Genomic DNA, 14,323 nt, shown 5'->3' with positions numbered 1-14,323 from the left:
CTGAACTGGAAACAAGCATCCTGGGACCGGTTTCACTGTAACATCCCTCATCAGCCAGGGTAGCATGAATCCAGTGGCAAACTGAGCAAGGGACCCACATCTGGGCATACCCTGTCATACTTAGGGCGAACAAAGCAAACGCAAGAAGATGATGAACAGAGCGCTGAAACTTTTCAGACACTCACCCCCAGTCACAGATCTGTGTTGAATCCATCATCGTTCTTTAGCTCACTTCGCCACCTCAGTTCAGACCCAGCTATGTGCAAATCAGACTTGACATTGTGCCTCATGAGAACAGTCCAGCCCGAACTGCCAAGCCAGGTCTTCCCTGAACCGGAAACAAGCATCCCGGGACTGGTTTCACTGTAACACCCCTCATCAGTCAGGCTAGCTTGAATCCAGTGGCTAACTGAGCAAGGGACCCACATCTGGGCATACACTGTCAACTTAGGGCGAACAGAGCAAATGCAAGAAGATGATGAACAGAGCACTGAAACTTTTCAGATACTCACCCCAGTCACAGATCTGGGTTGAGTCCATCATCGTTCTTTAGCTCACTTCGCCACCTTAGTTCAGACCCATCTCTGTGCAAATCAGTCTTGACCGTGTGCCTCATGGTAACAGTCCAGCCCGAACTGCCAAGCCAGGTCTTGCCTGAACCGGAAACAAGCATCCTGGGACCGGTTTCAGGGTAACACCCCTCATCAGCCAGGCTAGCTTGAATCGAGTGGCAAAGTGAGCAAAGGACCCAGTCTCGGCACACCCTGCCAACTTAGGGCGAACAAAGCAAACACAAGGAGATGATGGACGGAGTGCTTAAACATTTTAGACTCTCACCCCCAGTCATAGATCTGGGTTGAATCCATTAACGGTCTTTACCTCAGTTTGCCACCTCAGTTCAGAACCAACTATGTGCAAATCAGCCTTGACCCTGTGCCTCATGGGAACAGTCCAGCCCAAACTGCCAAGCCAGGTCTTCCCTGAACAGGAAACAAGCATCCTGGGACTCGTTTCAGGGTAACACCCCAGATCAGCCAGGCTAGCTTGAATCCAGTGGCCTAGTGAGCAAGGGACCTGTGTCTGGGCATACCAGGCCAACTTAGGGCGAACAAAGCCAACACAAGGAGATGATGGACAGAGCGCTGAAGCTTTTCAGACACTCACCCCCAGTCACAGATCTGGGTTGAATCCATCATCGTTCTTTAGCTAACTTCGCCACCTCAGTTCAGACCCATCTATGTGCAAATCAGTCTTGACCCTTTGCCTCATGGTAACAGTCCAGCCCGAACTGCCAAGCCCGGTCTTCCCTGAACTGGAAACAAGCATCCTGGGACCGGTTTCACTGTAACACCCCTCATCAGCCAGGCTAGCTTGAATCCAGTGGCAAACTGAGCAAGGGACCCACATCTGGGCATACCCTGTCATACTTAGGGCGAACAAAGCAAACGCAAGAAGATGATGAACAGAGCGCTGAAACTTTTCAGACACTCACCCCCAGTCACAGATCTGTGTTGAATCCATCATCGTTCTTTAGCTCACTTCGCCACCTCAGTTCAGACCCAGCTATGTGCAAATCAGACTTGACATTGTGCCTCATGAGAACAGTCCAGCCCGAACTGCCAAGCCAGGTCTTCCCTGAACCGGAAACAAGCATCCCGGGACCGGTTTCACTGTAACACCCCTCATCAGTAAGGCTAGCTTGAATCCAGTGGCAAACTGAGCAAGGGACACACATCTGGGCATACACTGTCAACTTAGGGCGAACAAATCAAATGCAAGAAGATGATGAACAGAGCACTGAAACTTTTCAGATACTCACCCCAGTCACACATCTGGGTTGAGTCCATCATCGTTCTTAGTTCAGACCCATCTCTGTGCAAATCAGTTTTGACCGTGTGCCTCATGGTAACAGTCCAGCCCAAACTGCCAAGCCAGGTCTTGCCTGAACCAGAAATAAGCATTCCTGGGACCGGTTTCAGGGTAACAACCCTCATCAGCCAGGCTAGCTTGAATCGGATGGCAAAGTGAGCAAGGGACCCAAGTCTGGCCATACCCTGCCAACTTAGGGTGAACAAAGCAAACACAAGGAGATGATGGACGGAGCACTGAAACTTTTCAGACACTCACCCCCAGTCACAGATCTGGGTTGAGTCCATTATCGTTCTTTACCTCACTTTGCCACCTCAGTTCACATCCATCTATGTGCAAATCAGTCTTGACCCTGTGCCTCATGGTAACAGTCCAGCCCGAACTGCCAAGCCAGGTCTTCCCTGAATGGGAAACAAGCATCCTGGGACTGGTTTTGGGATAACCCCCCTCATCAGTCAGGCTAGATTGAATCCAGTGGCAAAGTGAGCAAGGAACCGCATCTGGGCATACCATGCCAACTGAGGGCGAACAAAGCAAACACAAGGAGATGATGCATGGAGTACCGAAGGTTTTCAGACACTCACCCCAGTCACAGATCTGGGTTGAACCCATCATCTTTCTTTAGCTCACTTCGCCACCTCAGTTCAGAACCAGCTATATGCAAATCAGTCTTGACCCTGTTCCTCATGGTAACAGTCCAGCCCGAACTGCCAAGCCAGGTCTTCCCTGAACCAGAAACAGCGATTAAACTTTTCAGACACTCTCCCTCAGTCACAGATCTGGGTTGAATCCATCATCGTTCTTTAGCTCACTTCGCTACATCAGCCTTTTGTAATAGCATACATATAGCCAGAAGAAGGTGCTGAAACATTTTCTGTCAGAATAAAACCAGGTGGCAAGAGCGTCTGTGTTTGAAGTGAAAAAAGCCCATCTGAGCTATACTGTGGCTACCTATGCAACAACATGTAACATATACTATTGTCTGCAATGCCAACAAAATGCACAGATCTACAGGTCCCAAATTCCTATACCAAGTAATCAATTACTTGAAGCATGAGATCAGCAGCAGAGAGCAGGATCAACTCAGTGCCTGTCAAAAAGAAAGACAATGGTGCTAAAACTCTAGGAACACAACTTCTAGAAGCCTAGAAAAAATGATGCTGTACCCTGTGACAACATCAAGCCCAGCACAAGCTCCCCAGGGTGCTGAAGAATGTTTTGTACCACCAAGAGTTTTCTCAGACACTAGTTATTGCACAAAGGTGTGTGTCATGGTCTTTATGGCCACCTAGAAAATTGACTTCCATTCAGCTTTGCACAGGGACCAATAACCTCTCCCTCCTTGTCTGTTAAGAGGAAGAAACAACACTTAGGATTGTGGCAAGAGGAACTAGAAAGCAAAACCTTTCTGACTTTACTTACCACTTTGTATCTTTTTCAAATAGATACTGCTCTTGGAATGGTGAAGTAATATCTGTCTGACGATAATTATCGTGATATAGAAATTGTTTCAAATGAGATGATGGCATGTGAGAGGTTATGATTGTATTTCTGGCATATACATATTTCGAAACAAATTGTGAGGTGGGATATCCGGAAATTAGAACTCGGGGTCCCTTTATTGCTTCAGGTCAGGCTTACCTAAAGGATTCAAAGCTTATAACAAAGAACAGGGTTGTTAAACAGTGAGAAAGTTCTCCTCTCTGTCTTTTTTTAGTATGCATGTTCTTTAGTTTGAAGGAGTTAAGAACATAAGACAAATCTTCTTGTAAGATTTAACATCAGGGGCAGGTAAGTTTAGGTTTAATGGGTTACACTTGAGATCTAGACCTTGACGAGTGAACTAGATCAGATGAGGAGCTGAATCTGTCTCGCGGCAATGTGAATGGTGGTTTTTTGAAGATATCCTTCACTTTCTCCTGATGTGCTTCCTTTATTGGATTATTCAAAGATGATACTTGGGACGATTTTGTTGAAGTTGGTGATCAGCAGTAGATAGGAGTAGTCATATCTTTTAAGAAATTAGAGAGTGTGTAGGTAATGTATGTAATGGGCAACATTCTTAGTATAGATATTATTAAATACAGGAAATGTTTTCAAAAGATGATTGAGGTGATATCATATTTTATTGTATACTGTGATGTTTTTTAAATTGTATTTTTAATATGTATTGCATTTTTTGAGTGATTGTATGTTTTATCAGAGAAATTCAAATAGAATCATGCAGTGTATTTATATCCCCTCCTTCTATCCCTGTCTTCCTACCTCCTCTCACTCTGAAGCTTCTTGCAAGTAACATGTGGTGCCAAAGAAATCTCAACTGATTTAAAAGAATAGGACAAATGAAAAAAACTGTAAATGGCTTAAGACAGGTTTTCCATGTGATAAGAGAAAGTACTTATCCATCTAGAAGGTCTCAAAGTTGTAGACCAAAGGAGTACATTTTTAAATGTGGAAACAATATAACATAGGATGCTGCTAATTATTTGCTTTGCTGTAACAATATGTCTTTATTCTTATATTTCCGCAGGTTTCAACAAAACTGCAATTGGGCAGTATGATGGTTTAATCACAAGTAATTTTGTTCCCATGTATGAAGAGTTTAAAAGTGAGTTGCAAGGTTCTGCTAATCATTTTACATACATTTCTTAGTTTTTTTTACAATATTTTCTCAATTTCAGTGGTACTAAATCACAGCTGTATATGTCCCTACACCAGGCAACAGTAAAAACGGTTCACACTCATCCTATACATACCGCCTTCCATTACAACTGTATGTAGACGTTCATGTTCAACTGGAGGATGGGGCATATTTGGGGCGGGCACAGTACTAGACAAGCTCTGAGAGAAGTGCCCTGTTCATGAATGGACAATGGTTCTTTTAACAAGGCGCTCTTCGATGAACCAATGTCACTTTGTGTAAGACCATATTGTTTTTTAATTTGGATGTTATGTGGACAGTATGCAGAAAACCATCTTTGAGGCTTTCAAGAAGGATCTGGCAAAACCAATGCTGAACCGTTATCTCCATTAGTCTAAAAATCCAACACAGGTTCTGCACCTAGACATTAAACTGTGAATAGTAGTCCATTCTATTGTGTTATAAAGCAAACACATGACTTCCCATTGCTTTCATTTTGACTCCAGTGAATATATATATTTTTAAAATAGCTGTATACTCGCCTTCATCCTCTACTGTAACTGTACATACCTGAGGTAAAGCCAATGATACCCATATATCTAGTGTGCAGCGTGTTAAACTGTATAAATGATAGAAATGAAGTAGCCAGATCATCTGAGTTTCTCAAGACAACCACTTCCATAGAACTAAAATCCTTTCATGTAATAGTGAGCATCTCTAGGCATGAATGGCACCATTGTTCCAAGCAAAAAGAAACTTTAATACTGACTTTATGTCATAGTTAGCCCAATTCTGTTGGTGTAAGTGATAAGTGTTGAATATCTTCATAGCGGTGGTTTTCCCTCAGTGTCATAGTCTATTTACAAACTGGTGTATTGTGAGTCATGAATGTAATGATGGCCAAGGACAGAGGTTAAGACATACTATGTTGTAGAGAGAGATAATTGGCTTCCCAATGTCAAGTGTGGGGATGAGTGACTTAGTAGAGTCTCTATACTACCAAACAATACCAAGGCACACCCTATGTTTCTTGGTTGGAAACGTAATTTCTAGCTTTAGAGAGTTAGAGGGGGCATTAGTAATATAAAGGAGAATAACGAAATGTTAGACATTAATCAAAGAATATTCTCCAGTAGATATTTGTTTGAAAACCACTGACTCAAGAGAGGGAAGCAATAAGACAGAGTCTTAAGAAGTTCTGCCAAAGCTAAATACAGAAATATAGTTTATCTAAAAGCTAAATGCAGAAATGTAGTTTATCTAAATGCTCTCTCAGGTATCCCTTATCTCTGAGATTGCAAGCTAACTAAACTCATAACTTAACCCTACTGGAGGTCATAGAGCAAGAAACAATACCCATAATCAGGGGCGGCTGGTGAAGTTTGAGAGTGGTGAGGCTGGGCTTGGCTGAAAGGGTGGGGGGGGGGCACGTTAAGGAGCCATGATACTCTTTGGTAGGTCGGTTGCCATTTACCATGCGAACACAATGTACATGCACAGTATGCCACACACAGACTACACACAACCTATATAAAATATGGTCAAGGCATCAAAATAAGACATTAAGATTATGCACATATTATACTGTACTCATGCATACCTCACACACAAATATACCCTACACGCACGGCATGTGCTTGCAGACTAAACTACATTTATACATATATTATTCTGAATACGAATAACATTGTCATAATATATACTCTGGGAAAATTCTCTACAAGCTAGTACTGAACATAATATGCTGAACAAGCAGGAATGTAAAGATACAGCATGCTTACATGCCGAATATACACTGAGTACGCTTAGACAATAGTTTATAGTGAAAGCATGCCTGTCGCTTAGACTCTGCAAAAATGCATCAGGCAGAGCTAAATAAAAAAAGTCCTTCTTATATGAACGCGCAAACACAACTTTTATTCCCAAACTGGTGTTCAGATCTACCCACGCAGAAGCGCACAAGGCATCCAAGGAGACTGATTATGTGTCTTGATGCAAAGCAGCTGAAGGTGAACCTTGAGCGCAAGAAATGTACAGGAACTGTACATTCAATAGAGAAAGGCTCCCGCACCCTGTTCTAGAGTCTACTAATTATGGGGAACAAAGAAAACTATATTGAACAACACTTTCTAAGACTACAAATTAGCTAAAATCCCTATTTGTGTGGAAACAGCTGAGATTTCCCCAGAAACCCAACAATTACAATTCCAACAGCATTGGGTTTTCCAAATTTTCAGCAAAGAGGCCATGTATTGGAATGGGGAGTGTGAGAAGCTGGCATCGGTGGCTGAAGTGAAATGTTGGCACTAGCATCTGCTATAAGGAACTGATACTAATGTCAAGAACGTCAGAGCCCTAAGGCCCCTAATTCCACATTTTTCAACAAGACCAGATGCCCTCTGTGAAGTGCGCAAATTCACAGGGAACAACACACAGTTAAATAACATGACAGCAGCCTCTATGTGTCAAATTTTCCATAACCTATATACTGCCTCCAGCTTCCCTTAACTCCTGGCTGATTTATTAGAGTGCAATTTGAATTCAACCAGAAACTGCTTAACTGTGGGCAGCTTTAAGCAATTCTACCTTGTAGGGCATTCCAAGACTAGTGCATTCTCATCACTCTTATGCCAACGACCTCTCCAGGACACTTTAGGTGACTGCCAAGGTCCCCTCCCCCCCCAAAAAAACACACTGGGGCCGATTCACAGAACTAACTTAAGACAAAATCCTAAACTTGCTACCATTTTGGTATTCACAGAAGACACTTACTCATTTTGGTATTTACAGAAGGCACTTACTCATTTTGGTATTCACAGAAGGCACTTACTCATTGATGAGTAAGTGCCTTCTATGAATACCAAAATGAGTAAGTGCCTTCTGTGAATACCAAAATGAGTAAATGGTAGTAAGTTTAGGATTTTGTCTTAAGTTAGTTCTGTGAATCGGGCCCTGAGTTATTATTAATGCTCATTTAAATGTTGTTTTAAAGTCGTTTTCATACAATAGTTGTTCGAGAACTCTTCCCTGAGGCAGACTACTAGCTGTGTCCTATGAGTCACGATGCGTACCATTTAATTTATCTTTCTTCTGCTTCTTTGAGCTTCCCAGTTTCCAATTTATGTCCTAGGTCTCACTGACATTATTTTAAGTAGTCTCAACACATGTGATCATTGAACATCTCTACAACGTACACACAGACAGTCCCATAAAAATAGCTGTTGTTTTCCAAAAACCCTTCAGGCAGTACAAACGAGGTAACAATCAAGCAACAGAACAGACACTAATTTTAAGGTGCCTCACACCATGTGCATTACTACGAACTAAATAAACCCAGCCCAGCTGCCTAGGTTTTTTTTAAACTTATATTACCTGGTGGTCCACTCACAGAGTTAGAGGTCGTGGGGCACTGTCTGAACTGGACGGCAGCTTCAAACTACCCAATGCTGACTCCTGTGTACAGACACACGCACCTGCGGTGTGCTTGCTACATTTTCGTCACGCGTCTGGTGGCTGAAATGACGTCCTGCATTAAATAACTACAGCACAGGAAGCATTCGAGACTGCAGTGAGTCTTCAAAAGCCTGATGACAAACAGCGCAGACTTGATTTTTCGGCTTCCTGTCTGCCTGCAGTCTGTTCCCCCACCTTTTCCCAACTCGTCCTGTAACGAGTTGGGAAAGGGTGTGGTTACCATCCTCTCCACTCCCTGACTGACGTGAAGACCCTTGCACTACAGGGCTTCAGCCTGAAGCGCCCAGGGCTAACTTAACCCCAACGTCATTGGGGAGTGGAGACTGCTGGTCCTCGAGACTATGTTTCGCCGAGCTAATGACCTCACAGGCCTCAGGGCTGTGAGATCGTCAGCCCGGCAAATACTCTTGACTTTGGGCCTGCACAATGGCATAAACTTCAGAAAAAGCGTCACTGACATCACAGTGGCAAGCACAGGGAGTGGCACTGTGCAACTGCTCCCCAGCAAGATACTTTAAGAGTGTTACCAGTTTTTATTAAAGCAATTGTAATAATGCTTCAATTTTTGCCCTGAGAGTAAAGAAGGCAAAGCCCCTAAACCCTCAAACAGAAACCGTCCCTTGGTAAAAGGAATGAGGCAGATGAAGAAGGACCATGGATGGGCTGATGAAAAAGTGAGAGTCAGCATAGAGCAATGGCAAAAAAAAGGATCATTTCAGATTTCTCTGATTTTTAGGTGGGTGGAGCGTTTTTCAAATCGAGAGATATTTACACCTTCCTCCTATAAGATCTACCAAATCCAATCTTTGGTTACTCCATTTAATCTAACCGTGCATAAAGAACAGGAATACAAACAAAGTTCTGGAACATCGAAAAATTAACAAATGCTAAAAAACTTCCATTAACATTGCTTTATGTGACCGAGTTTAGGTTGCATGTTTTAGGTCTTCTGGTAACCAATTTGTCCTATAAAGAATGCAACGCACTTAAAAATTTAGAGGTACTGGGCAGTCAACTGAATGGCTGTCACTCGATGTATGGCCATTTTGATTAAAATCACTCAAATTAGGCTGCTTGTGCTTCTGAGATGATATGTGTTAGAAATTGAAATTTCTGTCTGGCAGGGTATACAACCTGTCCAAGCAGGAGCCACAGTCCTAGTTACGGTAAGTCAGATGCACAACCTAAATTAACCTGTGCTCACCCTCTGGTAGCTTAGCATAGAGCAGTCAGACTTTACTTAAGAGGCAATGTGTAAAGTATTTGTGCAACACTTCAATTACAGTCACACAGTGAAAACACCACAAATAGACTTCACAACAATTTATCTAAGTAAACAAGACCAAAACAACAGAAACACAATCGGTAGAAGTAAAGATATGATTTTTTTAAGATTAAATCCAACAACAGTGCTTAGAAGTTCATAGTGCTAAAAGGATGCTTGCGGTCGCGCTAGACAGAGGCAAATCCAAAGTTCTAAGTGGGCCATGATGGAGGGCACGCCGACTACAGAACCCACGCAGGGCCCTCTGAAAAAGTACCTTGAACGGAGCAAGCATCGGCTTCAAGGACTCCCTACATCATAACTCACTACGCGGGAAAGGGGGGTATGCAGCTCTTTGTGTGGGGACAGGCACAGCCCTAGGTGCAAGAGTCAGTTCCTCTCTCCCAATCTACCTCAGAAAGCCCATCAGCCTGGAGATGGGCCATCAGGATGCAAATGTCACATCCCTTCTCCCTTTGGGTGACTGTCTAGAGGGAATGCACAAAGCCCAGCTATCACAAAACCCAGACATGTAGTCAAAGACAGACAGAGGCACAGAATGCAGTATCACGCCAGATCCATGTTTAAATGGCTACTGAGTGGGTGGCACAATCAGCGCTGCAGGCCCGCTAGTAACATTTAATTTACAGTTACCATGCTTTGAGTACAGAGCATATGCACTTTAGCACTGGTTAGCAGTGGGCAAGAGGCCAGAATCCTAAAGGCAGCAATAATGAAGTGAGCAAAACATGAGGTCAGAAGGCAAAAAGTCAGAGGAAAACAAACCAAATATATGGATGCTGTGTGATTTTACTAGGATGACAATCAAATCTGGGTAGATCTGGGCAAAAACGTTTTAAATATTCAACTTTACTATGATCTTTTATTGGAACAAAACATAGGATCTCCTAGTAGAAGTGGAATTCAATTTTAAACCCATGCAATTTCTTAATGTAGACAAATTCTCAATGATGACTCTCGCATACAAACACCCACACACCCTCACACACCCACACACATGCACACTTGCACACACACACACGCAGACACACACATTTATTAATCCCACTACCAAGTGAAATTAAAGTTATATGTGTTTTAAAATGCTACTAGCTAGGACTTGCAGTATATAATGTATATGTTTTGTTATTTCAGAAATCTGGAATTACCTCCATAATGTTCTGCTTCCAAGATACACTACTGAAAGAAATGGACTGAATGTGATAAGTGGACCTGTGTTTGATTATAACTTTGATGGCCACTATGACACTCTCAATGAAATTGAGCAGTAAGTATAATTCAGTGTCTAAAATGAGGGTACCACTAATGTGATAGAAATGCTTAGATCTTCATCAGCTAGAAAGAGATGATGTAGGCATTTTCCAATGAACGTGCCCACCTAACCATTCTCTTGGGATGGAGGCATTTGGAAGGAATGAGAGAACCACCGTACATCAGTGATTCTCCCATTTCATCAAATCCACTCTTTCCTACTTTCCTATATCATCTAGTATTTGGCCATGTTCCTACTAGTGAAGTCAAGTCGTTTTTTAGGTGGAGCTAGACAGCGCATGCGCTGTCTCTCCGCAACCTGCTGTAATCAGTCTGTGGGTTTCAAGTCCACCCCCCTTCTAGCCTGTGCTTTTCATTTATCTATGTCAGTGTCCTTTAAAAATCCTTACTTGCTAGAGGTCTGTCCTGCCTCTTTGTCCTTCCTTTCTTCTGTTGTCCCACAGAACAGGGACTTGGTACTGTCTTATTCTGCTATTGTTCTTTATCTGTTCTATGGGTGACACTTTTTTTCTTGGTTTCCTGCTCTTTTACTGTTTGCCTGTGTTCAGCTTCAGCGCCCTAGCTACTTACATTCAAATATAGCATTCTTCCTCCCACCTCCTCTTAATGCCACAGTTGTGTTACTGCTGCTTACCCTACCGTGCCTTCCGCTCCATTGCTTGTATTCCTTTTAGGCTTTTTTGTATTTTTCGATGTGTACCGCTAGTTGGGCTTTTTTCTGGTAGGATATTCATTTGGGTTTCCTTTTAAGGGGTATTGGGCTTGTTTTTAGGTTTCACTCACAAGTGGTTTATATCCTGCCCCCTCTCTTTCCTGGCTTTTCATTGATTCCCGTGCGGGCCACTTACTTTTCCTCCAGTTCTATTGGCTGTGCCAGATTTTCCTATATTTACCAATGCTTGTGTTGTTTTCATTTTTAGCACGCCAATTGTGCTGTCAGTTTAATTTTTTTATTGCCGTGCCTGCAAAGAACACCCCTCCCACCTCCCAAATAGCATCAAGAAGCACAGGTTCTGTTTTTGTAACTCGGCTACAGAAAGGCTTCCCGTCACCGCTACGTAAATTTCCACTGTTTGCACGATGTTGTTTATGGCACGATCATGATGATCAGATCGGGAGCATTACAATTGTATCTTTTAAGCCATTCATAAATGCTCTGGAGGGCCATTCTTTTTGGACGGACCTACAAATCAGACGTCAGCTTTAAGTGAGAGGATGAAAAGGAGGTAGCGTCAATGCCCCCGTAGACTCTTTAATCCGAGCGAGACCCAACCTTCTGGTGACTGTATGTAGGAAGGTGGATATCTGACTATGGTTACCCCCAACTTTTTGCCTAGTGTCTAGCTGGTTTTTCGACTTAGTTGGCCTGAGATCCTGCCATCCAGGGTCTCAGGCTGTCTGCTCTCTCTTTTAAATGGACTCCATGTACCCTAGGTACATAACCAATTGGTAAGGATCACCTTATTGGACCCTGTACAGTGTACCCTAGGTACCCAGGGCATAGGTGTACCCTAGGCCTCCCAGGGGCTGCAGCATGTATTATGCCACCCCTGGTCTGGCCTTCCAATCAGACACAACTGGCTGATCACTCAGCTGGGGCAAGGTCGTGTAATCACCCCTTGCTTAGATATAGTATGCCTATATCTACCCTTATATATAGACACATGTGTACCTATCAGTCACTCCTATGGCAGGCCTTAACAATCCTGGAGGCAGAGTGCTTGGTAACATGTGAGATGGTGCTCCAGCATGAGCTGAGCCTGTCTGCAGCTTTCGGAACCATGTCCTTATAGCTGTTCTATGATATAGCCTACCATATACTCTTAAAGTGCCTTATAATCTTAGACGGTTATGGTAACTATGGTTTGGCTTTATCAAAACATGTCGTGTAAGGTGTCTAACACTTTGGAATAATACCCCCATACCATTTCTGGTGATGAGGATATTATTCCTCCCTTCTGGAGGGAGAGACATGTTAAAATCCTACTTTGCTGTTTAACTCCAACCAAAGCCTCAGCATCACAAAATGGATGCTGCTGCCACAGACACAAGTCTGACCTCCTGCTGCTGGGAGTGATCCCAGCCAGGGAGGCCTGGACAATAGGTTTCCTGCTTGGGGAGGTGCTAGCACCTCCCCAGACAGCCTTTAGTGTATTGGGGCAGGGTGGGCTGAAAGGAATGAGACATGCCTGGGGCACACAAGGTGTTCCTTGCATAGTCCAGTTCAAACCGGCGCTGGGGGAATTCCAGCCCCAGCTCTGGCGCGAAACTGGACAAAGGGAAGTGGGTGTAACCACCCCCTCCCAGGTCCCACCCATAAGGCGTGACCTAGCAGGTATCCCAAGCCCCCCAGATTAGTATAAGAGTGGGAGTTGGGCCTCAAGACTTTAGATTATCCTGAACCTGCAAACTTGAACAGAAACTCTGGACCTTCGACATTCGACGAAAGAAGAAGACTGAAGAATCTCCCTTGTAGCCAAGGAGTGGCTACCCTGTGCAAACAGGCACCATCAAGAGACTACCCTTTGCTTTGCCCACGTTCTACGAGGAACCGACTGCAGAGCCTGACCAGAGCCTTGACTTCCAGACTTCTCCGACCCTGATCCACATCTACAGCAGAGCTGAGATCCGTGGAGGCGACGAGCGACGTGGGACCGGCTACCTGGAAAAAGTGGCTAGTAACTTAAAACGCAGCTTCTGAGGTACCCTCGAAGTTGTGCACCGGGGATTGAGAAGCCCCAACCCCAAGCACCATCTGCACCGAAGATCAGCCCCCCACACTCCACGAGTCCTGCGTGGGGCCCTTCAGCATTTTCCTGCTTGCCGCGTCTGTCCGGTTGCTTGCCCGCTGGCTAGTGGCCTTTGTGACGACGCACCCTGAAATCTTCTGTGCTGGTTTGGCTCCTCCAGACTGGCTCCCGCTTCTCTGCAAAGAAGAAGCACCCCAGACCTTCCTGGTCTGCACCAGAAGCAAGTCCTTCGTTCTTCGTGGGTTCCGCTTGCCAAGGCTTGGTGAGTCCTAGTCCAACTTCGACGCCGCCGACAGCAAGAGCCTTCGTGGGACAGCTCGCCTCCTGGTCCTGGCCGTCCTCGACGCTTCCTGGTCCTCCTGGCTGCAGCGACAAGCTTCACCTTCACCTGCAATCTTCACAACATCGCCTGGTTCCTTCCTGGTTCGACGTGGTCACTGGCTAGTGACCTTGACTCTGTCCCTTCTGCTTGCAGGTTTCTTCTCTTCTTGATCCCAGCCTTGGGATCCACCGGACACTCTTCACTGACTGCCTGTCAGCATCTTTCTTCAGGCATCCATAGGAGTCGACGACGAAAACGACGCATCTTCACCCCTATGCACCCGCAGCCTGTGGGCTAGGTAACTTGGGTACTCCGGTGCTCATCAGGATAGTGACTATCCTAGTGTCTAGTTTTCAAGTCTCAACTTCCTAGCTACTCCGGAAGTGTCCTAAATCTACCGTTTTCTAAACTGTACTATTGCTATTGACTTTTACGCATTACGCGTGAGTGTTTCCACTCTGCACACGAATCCCGTGGGCCTCCCACTTCCTAACTAACGCTAGTGTAGTGTAGCCCCAGCGATTCCCTAGGCCTAGGACTATTCTATTTTCGTGACAGTGGTTCTTATACCACTTACTTAGTATATGGTTTGCGTGGCCCCTAGGGCCTAACTGTATTACTTACCTGTGTGACTTAATGTATGCAAAAATAAGACTGTGTTGTACTTACCTCTAATCTCATAAAGAGTGCTGAGGGTTTGACTAGAATAA

General features: G+C 44.3%; 1 protein-coding gene across 8 annotated transcripts in view; it reads left to right on the top strand.

The window, feature by feature from the left end:
* The window catches only part of ENPP3 (ectonucleotide pyrophosphatase/phosphodiesterase 3), a 783,610-nt gene that overhangs the window by 696,979 nt on the left and 72,308 nt on the right, over positions 1 to 14,323 (top strand). For all 8 annotated transcript variants that reach the window (XM_085611575.1, XM_085611577.1, XM_085611569.1 and 5 more), the window contains exons 23-24: positions 4,400 to 4,477; positions 10,404 to 10,536. In XM_085611575.1, coding sequence (XP_085467701.1) covers positions 4,400 to 4,477; positions 10,404 to 10,536 — 211 coding nt within the window. The remainder of the gene's footprint in view (positions 1 to 4,399; positions 4,478 to 10,403; positions 10,537 to 14,323) is intronic.

The sequence above is a fragment of the Triturus cristatus genome, chromosome 6 (assembly GCF_964204655.1).
Source record: "Triturus cristatus chromosome 6, aTriCri1.1, whole genome shotgun sequence".
Taxonomy (NCBI): Eukaryota; Metazoa; Chordata; class Amphibia; order Caudata; family Salamandridae; genus Triturus; species Triturus cristatus.
The sequence above is the reverse complement of the archived record's forward strand: the minus strand, read 5'-3'. Positions and strand labels throughout refer to the sequence as shown.